General features: G+C 41.3%; 1 protein-coding gene across 1 annotated transcript; it reads right to left on the bottom strand.

The window, feature by feature from the left end:
- Positions 1 to 538: 538 nt before the first annotated feature.
- On the bottom strand, positions 539 to 8,957 carry WSB1 (WD repeat and SOCS box containing 1). The gene is made up of 9 exons (XM_035343134.1): positions 8,788 to 8,957; positions 8,254 to 8,422; positions 7,028 to 7,296; positions 6,486 to 6,617; positions 5,975 to 6,075; positions 3,611 to 3,783; positions 3,142 to 3,255; positions 2,190 to 2,297; positions 539 to 1,689 (listed from the first exon to the last, which is right to left on the bottom strand). Exons 1-9 carry the CDS (start codon positions 8,825 to 8,827, stop codon positions 1,530 to 1,532), a joined length of 1,266 nt encoding a protein of 421 aa, XP_035199025.1. The 5' UTR covers positions 8,828 to 8,957; the 3' UTR covers positions 539 to 1,529.
- Between the last annotated feature and the right edge of the window lie 2,159 nt (positions 8,958 to 11,116).

The following is an 11,116-nucleotide window of genomic DNA, read 5'->3' as shown; positions in this document are numbered from 1 at the left end:
TTGCACTTTGAGGCCCTGCAGCCCTTTGCCTACCTGTCACCCACCGAGGAAGCCGTGTAGCTGCCAATTATTTAGTGTGCTTAGTTTGTAACAAGGCCCTGGCTACGAGTTCAACAATTTGCATCTTGCTCACAAGTTATACCTCAAATACATTACATATTACATCTGCTATGCTGCAAACGTATTATATAGTATTTATGACAAAGGCTTTTACCAAAAAAGTACTCTGGAATAATGTGGGTGTAAAAATCAGTGTTCAGTTTATGCATTTTTACAGCCTGTAGCAACCATGGAGGAGGGTGGCAGGCAGAACTCTCTTTCCTACGTTCTGCACCGTTCTGGAGCCCGGGAACACTTACAGCACCATATGCTTTTGACCTGCTCCACATTAAAAGGTTGATCTTGCCGTGGCTCTCCCCCATAAGCTTCACCAAGGCTATGATGCTGAAAAGAAAAGCTACCTAAAGCTGCAATAGCAAATTCTCACTAGAACTGCTGCGTGCAGATAGTGTTGACAAATCAGCCACCAGATGCAATATCAGAAACCACTTTTATACAAGTTTTTAATAAAAAAAATTCAACAAAAATATATATAATCAGGCATTTTATGCAATGCATACATTCTTTATATCTGCAGGTACAGATAAATAACAGAAGGCAAAAACAAGTATCTTGCTGATCTTTGGCCATTAACCGATAATCACCCCAAAGAGATATTATAGGGTCAAAGAATAATAAACTGAGTCTGTAAACTTCTCTCATTACAGACGAAGTATCAGGCAATAATACAGTAGTTAGATTTCTAGAAATGTAAGGAAGTATTTCTTTAACCCTGCCCAATACTGAAATTTAACCTGTTTTGCTGATATGGAACGTAAGGCCTACTTTTAGCTGACACACAGGCAAAATTCCTGGGTTGCATTAGATATGCTCCATCCCTTACTACCTTAACCTACTTCCCTTCACCATACATAGCTCTAAAAGGCCAAGCTGTACCTCTTCAGGAAATAAACTAACACAAATTCGGTGGATCAGTTTCCTGAACCCCAACCAATGTACATACACACAGAGCAGTTAAGCCTCCTTAAGTCAATATTTTTTCTAACTTGATGTCCCAGAATAATAGCTATGCTTCCACTTTACAGCACAGATGCATCTCATGGCTCTACCAAAGCAATATATACATGATACACATTAAAAATCATAAAAGCAATTTTAAAGGTACACCGATAGCATGTAGCAGCTTATGTCTATGTATGTACATGTTTTCACAGTTACATTTTAGGAAACTGAGAACATCAGGAATACTTTTACTGTATTTTCTATAAATATTAAAAACTTAACTGTCAGGCATTTTGACAAAATAGTATTTATGATATCACTTTAAATAGCTCTTCAAAACCTGTAGAGTTTTAAGCATAAAGGCTGTGAAGTTTGAGGATTCTTTAAAGTGTTTAGCCAGTTTTAGCAGCTGGGCTGTCTGCCAGTTTGATTTTTATTTTTTTCTCCCCCCCCATGTGTGTGTGTGTTCAAATCTGGTAACAGAGAAACTCCATCACTTTTGATGGGATAGGCAAGTTTTTGACTTGGCTGGTTGGCATCACTCTTCGAATTGCCATACGACATAGATGTTGGAGACTTGAAACTTGTCTTGGAGTTGCCCAGAAGTACACACTGCCATCCTGTGTCCTGCACAGCAAAAGGAGTAGATAAATAAACCAAAAAGAAACAACCCCCAACAAACACAATTGTACAATTACCCCCCTTTAAAGATTTCAGTTTGGTACAAATCCTCACATACACAGGTAGGGGGAATAAGCTTTAAACCGTTGCTTAGTTCCAGCTAGAACAGCACAACAACAATGTGCTGATTATCTATGAAAGGTTTGATCTTCCAACAGCTATACCACCTGCAACAGAACAACCGCACTTGATTTCCTAATGGTAATACTCCAGTCCACGTTTGTGGGTCTGTATTTTATTTATTCTCAAAGATAAGAAATGGGTTTATCAGCCTCCAGATTTTGCTGCTATTCCAGGCATGTTTAAACAAACAGAACCAAAAGTAAAGTCAAAAGCATCAAGTTTCAAGTCAAAATCGAAGGTTTTTTAAGAACATAGAGCCAATGTTTTCAACCTTTTGTGTTACTTGAATATTTCAGGGAGTGGAGGGAAATGTATATACTTGCCCTGCAGCTAGAACACTGCCATCAGTAGAAAAGGTGCAGCAGAGCCCATTGTTCAGAGGTGCAACTTGTACAGGGTACTCTTCATCAATTCTCCAGAATCTTACCATTCTGAAAAGTGAAGAATGAAGTACTGAGTTAGAATTAAATGTCTATTCTGATCTCATATTTTCTCTGATGCTGCACAATAAACTGGCCTGATGCAAAATTCAGGCAGTTTTATAAACATTTTAATAAGTATACAATGTGTTTCAGATTGGGCCGGAAATATTACGATTTCTTCATTCCTGATATATACCTCAATTTGTATTTCTTCAACCATTCTAGCTCTGCCAATTAAAATAAAAGGTTGCCTTCATCAGCAGAAAATAATAACCTGAATATTTTCAAAGTCCCTCTTCAATGTCATCAAATAAGCTAGGAAATCCCAACAATGCTCATCTTAAATTAAAAAAGAAAATAATTAAGTCGTCCTCTTGTAGATAGTTTAATACCCTTGCTGTCATCTTGAGGAAGCATTCTTCATATGCTTAAAATATGGTTCTTCAAAACATGAGTGGCACTGTTAGCAGAAATTGAATACCAGATCATTGAGTACTTTTCATTTAATTTTGGAATCTAAAACTCCAAGACACTTCACTGCATTATTATCTCCACTTACATCTACATTGTTTATAATCCCTCTGTTTCTATTTTCAGTTGTTAACATGCTTAAGTTATTCAGATCATTCACCCTGTACACAACGCATTTTTTTCTACGTTCAGGATGAATATGAACGCATACCAGACAACTCATCTACTTTTACCCAGACCACTAAACATCATTTCCCAGGAAAAACAAAAAACAAAACAAAACAAAACACAAAAACAACAACAACAAAAAGCTGATGTTATTAGAAGTTCACATCATATGGGAAGAATTAAAGGAGTCCAACAAATCTTTCCTTATACTTACTTATCATCGGCAAGGCTTGCAATATGTAGTCCATCGTGACTAAAAGATACTGATCTAACCCAACGGTCATTTGCACCTCCAGCAAATATTGGAGTAGGAGGGGGAAACAGATGCCTGGAGATAAAGAGAAACTTAGCTAACATCATAATATTTCAGAACTATGGAATGCTTTCTTTCAGCTCTGTCTGGTAAAGTTGAGGAAGAAAAAATTGAGTATTTTAACTATGAAATCAGGAGTGTATATTGAACTACTGTGTATTTTTTAGTACTGAACATTACAGCTTTATTGAAAACACTTGAATTCTTTCTCAGAGGAAAAACTCTGCTGTTCTACCATTTTAGGATTTCCATCGACCACTGCTATGATTTTCTCCCAAGTCTAGTTATCGGTTAGTTGCACGAAACCATTTATCTTTGGCAGTCACCTTCATTCTAGGTGGAAGTTTCCAGATTTGATTAGTTCACTTACCCAAATTCCATAAGAATAACTCCAATATATGGATCCCAGACATAGACACGAGTATCGTAAGATGCAGTAGCCAGTAAAGCTCCATCAGGAGAAAACTCACAAGCTACAACATCATTGTGATGTCCTTCAAGTTTCCGTATCATGGAGTATTTATCCATATCCCAGAGAAAAACCTGCAATTAAATAAGCTAATGTTATAGCTCTGCTCAAAGAAGCAATTAAACATTTACTATTTTTTTAACAGTATAGCTGCTAGTCTTATTTAGGTTTATATTAAAATCAGGCATTATGAATTACTACAATTAAGAAATATGCTCAGTGTCATACTCAGATTAAAATCATTTTTAAAAAATAATTAAAGCAGACATGCAAGTTCTAATCCAAGTTTGTTAAATGTTATTAACAAAATAAGCCAAAATATAAGATAAAGGCAACACAATTTAACCATGTAGCTTACTGAAATTCATGTATTACAAAACTATTTTATTAAAATATGCAGAAATAAATAGGGTTAAACTCTACAGTCCCCTCTTTTCAGTAACTACCAAAATTTTAAGAAATATACAGACAGAAAATGTAAGGTTAACATATTGTTACTCCAGTGGCATCCCTTTGAGTTTAAGATCACTTGTTTACAATTGGCTTGGATCACCAACGTCAGCCTAGGAAGAGAAACAGATACTGCAAGCAAAGAGAATTTTCACAGCCAAAAGTTATGTCTTTGGCAAAACAACAGGGAAGTCTATCCACATTATTAGAAAGAATTTATGCATTTAAAATCAAGTCAACAATTAAAAAAAACAAAACAAAACAAAACATTACGATTACAATTTACCCGGCCAATTGCATATTGCATTATAAACATTGGAAGAGATTACAATATTCTGGGATTTTACATGCAGTTGTACATTATATATAATCAAAACGAAGACTGTGTAGAATTACTTAATAGAACGATCTATATGTACTGAATCATAAGTTTATAGAAAATGTAAGTCTTTAGCATAAGATATATCCCTGAAAGAGCTCATTAGGGTTCTTGATTTTTTCCCCTGACTCAGTCTTACTGCACAGATTAAGTGCAGGCATCTTGGATAAATATGTATGTTTGACCAAAGCAAACATGGCCTTAGTGCCTCCCATACTTCCTACAACTGAACCATTTTACAATCAGTTATAAACATGTTGACCAATTCCTCTAAGACCCCAACATTCCATAAAATTGGAAACTACATTTTAGGAGTCAGTGTGTTTCACTGCTGGGAAAATTTAAAAAAAAAAAAAAAAAAAAAGAAAAAAGAAAGAAAGAAAGCAGAAAGTGGACATCAACCAGCACCTGCGTACGTACAGTACACCTTGCAGTCGAATGCAAGGTTACTTCATCCTATGGTAAAGTTCGCCCCCAGCCTGGTAGCCAGAGATGCCACTCTTTCTGCCCAGCTAACACCATTGTGCTCCTGTGTGAGTGGTGCCAGCTTAACCTCAATCACACCAATATTGCTGCCACCACCTGTGACAGGGAAAGCAAGAAGCTTATGGAAAACACACAGCCTAAAGATATCAATGTATACATCCACATCTGCTCTACTTAAAGAAAAAACAAAACCCCAAACTCAACTATTCTCTATCAAATCTGCACTGATAATTTAAAGTATAAAATGCATTCAAACAGTCATCCATACAAAGTAGTATGCAGTGATTGAATTGTGCTTTTTATTCAGCATCACTAGGCTTCATTAAACTACCCAAAAAGCCCCTGCAACTAAACTGAATTCCCTTTTCTGTTTTACGCTAATTCTTCAGCGCCAAGAAAAGCAGCTTATTGTATGCGTGCTTTACCTGCACTGCTTTCAGTTCTCTAGCAGGGCATTACAATACAGCTGTAAACAAAACCACTATGCTGTTCTTCATTCTACATCTTTTAAACACGAGTGCCATTTGTATTCGAAAACACGTAGAAGCATTTTTGTTCAGCAGGAGATACCATGACTGGCTCAGACTTTGAAAAGTCCTTTTCATTGAGCAGGAAATAGAAAGGATAAAATCAATAATAAAATTGTTTATGCATTAGTCTAAGTATCTTTTAACACTGGAAGCTTTAGTCTTCTTTGATTTTATACTATGAACATGTGCGGGACTATTTCTCAAAGAATGCTTAAAGTTTCTTCAACTAAAAGCAGTGCAAGTTCAATTCATAAATCAGTGTCCTAATGCACCATTTGCTAGTTTAATTTCATGCACTTTTACATCATCGTAAAACATTAAAGGTTCATGACACCGAGCACAAGCTTAATGTTACTGAGATTTAAAATGATTATGCACACAATTCAGTAGATTTAATGAACAAGAAACTCTGACACATACTGCTTTACTAGCTCCAACAGAACAGAGAATGGAAGAGTCTGGAGAGAATGCACAACCATATACCCAATTCTGATGTCCTCTCAACACTTTCATCATATTTCCTGGGGGGGGGGAAAGAAAAAAAAAAGACATTCTAGTTCTGTAAGAATTGGTTAAATATTACATATTCAATATGAAAACTATTTCCTATTTTTTTCTTTTTAAAATTTTATGCTCTTGCAACAAGATCTTGCAGTGTCAGTCTACATAGAAATAAATATTCTGCAGCTTCTAAACGCTAGGATCCTAGGTCCCTATTGGAAAGTCACTTCATGTACTGTTTTAACTTAACTCCATACCAGCTTGTACCTTTGGAGTACATAAAGAATTTTAAGAGGACATACAGATTAAGAGACTAATAGAAGGATTTTTTTAAAAAAACGAAAGCCTGACCTGTGTTTATAGCAATAAATGAGGAGAGTACGTGCATACTTCTCCTACGTGTTACAGCAGGTGAACTTAGAATGCATACCGTCATCTTTCAGGTCCCACACTCTCAGTGTTTTGTCTCTGGATGCAGACACTAAAATCAGGCTGCCATCTGGGGCAAAGGTTAAATCTCTAACAACTTCTGTATGGTCCATCAGGTTAAGGAGGAGTTTTCCTGTTAGGTGGAAACAATAATTGAAATAATATTCACTTTTTAAAAAACACAAGGTACTTACTGACATACGTCTTTCCCCATACTCAAGGACAGAGAGTAACTTCTTGTTGTTAAGGTTTCCTTTGTTTGAAAGTATTTTAAAACTACAGTCCAGAAGAACATTTTGGACTAAACACCCAATATGAAATCAATCACATATTTTTAGCCATTTTGCAGCACCAAGGCTTTCTCTTACATCTCTTACATCTCAAAGCATGACCTGAGTCTGTTCCTTCCTCATTATTTTAAAAATACTTAACTGGTATTCAAGAGTCAACTCCCAGTTAAAATTCTGTATTTTTTTTCTGAGCATTAATGTTACTACTGCATAAAGTGACACTGTTGTGCCAACTTCCCCTCACACACTCTACCTGTATATACATCCCATATCTTGATGCGCCCGTTGTTCAAGCCTGTTGCAAGTAGGAGCTGGTCTTGCCCAAATTTGAAACGATGCCATTCTATATTCACACAGCGACTCTGCTTCTCAGGCACTGAAGACCCAAAAGCAAGACTCCATACAATATCACCACAGTCTATTATATGTTCACAGGGCTTATTTTTCTGACCACTGTCACTGTTCTGTCTGGGAAGTCTTGTGCTGATAGAATTTGCAACATTCTTTGTGCCATGCAACAAGCTGCAAAACAAACAAGGAAAATATAAAGTCTTTAAAAAATAAGTAGCTGAATACCGTGTGACATTCAGAATGCAATACAACAGAAAGGTCGTTAAGAAGTAATGAAATCTTTGAGTTGCCAGGATATACATGCATGGAGGCCCCTTCAGAATGCATTTTTACTTTCAAGTTATAAAAGCTGGGTTTTCTTGTAACTGTCAAGAATTATTAACCCTTGCAAAACTTCTTCTACAAAGACTGTCCATGTCTTTACCTCTGTAGAAAGCAACATATTAACTTATTTCACTCTGAAAAACATTACAAGCATTTACAGAGAAAATAAGCTACAAAAATGTCTAACACTTCCTGCTAAACAAGCAAGAAGTTCTCTGCAATTCACTTACATTCATGGAAAACTGGGATGAGACATTGAAACCAGCATATGAAAACCAACTAAACCATCACCAGACCAGGAAAACAAAGAAGGGAGTTGCTGGGAACAATGGGAGCAAAACTTAACTAAGTACAAAGATGCAACTGCTGGATACAAACTTCATTAAAATGTAACCTACAACTGAAAATAAAACATCTTTTGGAACTTTCACTCAAAAGTGAATAATAACAGAAGGGGTCTGCCTTTAAGTAAATTCCTAAAAGGTAAAAATAAAATGGCTTTCTGATAGGAAATGTAAAAGTCCAGATCTGCCTTAGTTTTCAAACTTCCGTGTTCATTCTAAGTTCCACTTATTGTAGAGCACTTGACTGAATTAGCAAATTACTCTGTTGTGAAGTTGCAATACAATCATTTCTCTGGCTAACTACAGAGAAGGAGATAATGGCTGGTACTTCAAAGAACTAGTTTTCCCTAAGACGTCACGGCTTAAAGAGACAATATATGAGTTTGAATCTATTAAACGTTATCTTCTATTTAAAAATTCTTAAGTTTTTCAGTTTAAGAGCCATATGGTTTTATCTTACAAGTTATTAAGGCACTGGGACCAGGGGACCAGCTTCACTATGCGATGCCCTTGTGACCAGGCAAAGTAAGATCCATCGGGAGCAAACGCAACAGTCCAGTTCTCACGTCCACACTTCTTGTCAAAAGGAGAAGTGGGGGCTAAGAGTTCTCCTACAGTACGCGATCGTGCTGAAAAGAAAACAAAGAGGAAACAAATTCAGCCTATTTTAAGAAGTTGGAGAGGAACCAGGCAAAACGTTAGTTATTTTGCTTTTATTTGTCTTACGGTCACAATATAACCAAGCAAACGAGCAAGCCTCAGCTGCAAAGGAGGTCGAGTCACTGCGGACAAACAGCCGGCCCGGCACAAGGAGCGGGGGAACGCCGGTGAGCGGCCGACACCCGGCAGCCCTCGGCCCCGCCACGATCGCGGCCGCTCGGCGCCCGGGCGCTGCCGGCAGCGGTAGGCGGGGAGCCCGGCCGGGAGCCCGGCGCCCCCCCCTCCCTCGTCCCCCCCCCCCTCCCCCCCCCCCCCCGGCCCGGCCGCCCCTCACCGATGAGCTTCTCGTTGACCCTCGGGGGAAAGCTGGCCATCGACGGGGCCGCCCTTCGGAACGGCTCGGGCGCGGAGCGGGGACCTGCGGCAGGAGCGGGCGCGGCTGAGCGAGAGCGACCGACCGCCGCTCGCCGGGGGCGCAGGCACTGGGACAAAATGGCGGCGGCGGCGCGGGGAGTAGCGCGGCGGGGAGGGGCGGCCTCGCCCCGCGGGCGGGCGGGGGACGCGCGGCCTCCTCCGGCCTCCTCCCGGCTTCCTCGCCGCTTCCTCCCTCCTCGCTGCGCCCCGGCCGCCAGCACTGCCCGCGCCTCGCCCCCGCTGCCAGCTGGCCTCGGACCCCCGCCGCCCGCTTCTGCGCTCCGCGTTCTTAGAGGTGGTCGTAGCGTGCGGCCTGACAGGAGCCCTGCCTTCGCTGTGTAAAAAAGCCCTGGATGTGCTTAAAATCCAGTCTGTGCCCGTCGTGCCTGGCAGGAAAACCGGGCCGTGGTGCTGCCGTGGCGAGGCCCGCGGGTGCTGCCCGTTTTAGCCACCTCATGGACCCCCCAGGTCACCTCTTGACTCTGGTAGCGGGCTAAGCCTGCACTAGCCCGGCTCACCAAACACGGGGGTGCACAGCGTGAAGGACCGCAGCAGCCCCCCAGAACTGCAGTCAGAAGCTTTTTATAGCCGCTCTTGGGGCCATTGTACTGATGAGGTTCAGTGGATAATCTGCAGGGTCCTCAGGTGGGATACGAAACGTTCCTACAAGGCCAAACCGCCCCGCCAGCTGCAGTTAGCATTCCTGCCTCGGACAGAGGTCATCACCATTATCTTCCAAGGCAGGTTGTGACATCCTTGGTGTCTGGTGACTGTGGGACTGCAAGGCAACACGTAACACACGAAGTATGCGAGCGCTTACATGAGTGCATTGCAGAATGTGTGTGTGATACTGACCTGCACGTGTGGTTCTATCTTCCCTAACCAGGAGCTGGGAAATTCTTGGGGTTTTCTTACTCTCCTGATCTTTCATTATAAAACTGAGGCCACCTCGTTCTGTGTGGTTCTGCCTTAACGTCTGTGTATTCTTTCCCCTTCCTTTTCCCCATTCTCCTTTGGCACATCTAAATTCTGCCCCTCTTCTAAGACTTGGTGACTCTTTCCATGCTTTCTCTTTGTACTTCAAGACAACACGTAGTATAATTAACTGCAGCTAATAACTATGATTTCATTGCAAAGCAGTGGCCCTGCTGGAGGAAACACTGCAATAGCCACAGGGATTTGCTATTCGGCTGTAGCAACAGATATTACCCTTGTGTAATCAAGGCCAGCAGAGCATTTTTAAATCATGTAGTGAAACAATGTGAAAGAAAGGGGCAGAAAGAAGTTCTGAGTATGTCTGGTGGTCCAAATACTGGCATGGATTAACACCGGTCTGTTTGGTACTCTCTTGGCCCATCCTAGCACCGACTGTCCCAGGGCTTCCTGGCAGCATAACGCTGCTCCTGCTCTGTCCATCCTCTGCTGCTGCAGATGGGAGAGCCCTGCACGGAACTCCCCAGCTTCTCATAACAAGGCAGGTTCGTAGCCATTGTGAAATGCTGCCTTGGAGTCACACAGGAGTCGTGAACGTTTGAACCAGGCCATCTTGCAGCTGAGATGACTCACGTTGTAAGAGTTCTCCTGGGGGCCTGAGCCTCACCTGCAGCCAGGATAAGGCTGGGTTCTGTTTGCTTACCTTGGGGGGCTGGTACAGCCGGGAAGGACAGCAGCCAAGTGACACAGCTTTGGAGGAGCGTTGCCATGTTACTGACCTTCTTGCTCACTTTTTTTAAAGAAGCAAAGTATTTGTCAATTTATTAGTTCTGTAAGTTTCTGTGCTTTTGTAAGTTCTGCTTCAGTAGTTGGTGTTTCTTCCTCAGTGTGCTTTCTGTTCACTCCTGTGATTGATCCGAGGGCCAGAAGAGATGGTTGCTTAGTCTGGTCTCTGTGTGACAGGAAGCCCTGTAACCTGGGGCACTGTCCAGCAGTGAGGGGTTCCAGCAGCTACCCCGTTGTTCAGCCTGTACAACGCCGTGGTCCAGCTGCCAGTGTTTGACTTCCCAGGCCGTAGTTTGTGTCTTATGGACACAGAGACAAATTGTGATGTGTAAAATCCCAGGTTTTTGCAAGTGCATTGGAAATCGTTTGGTGTCACAGGCTGTCCTGGAGACATTGCCAACACCTTCTCTCTTCGTGCCTGCCTGGAAGGGTTGTTATCTCATGTCTGAGGCCAGGATAGAAGAGGAGGAAGGCTGGGTTCTGTCTGCATGCTGCCGACCGAACCATTCTGGCCGGTAAAATGTATATTT

The sequence above is a fragment of the Oxyura jamaicensis genome, chromosome 19, assembly GCF_011077185.1.
Source record: "Oxyura jamaicensis isolate SHBP4307 breed ruddy duck chromosome 19, BPBGC_Ojam_1.0, whole genome shotgun sequence".
Lineage (NCBI taxonomy): Eukaryota > Metazoa > Chordata > Aves > Anseriformes > Anatidae > Oxyura > Oxyura jamaicensis.
This window is presented reverse-complemented; position numbering and strand designations above follow the sequence as displayed.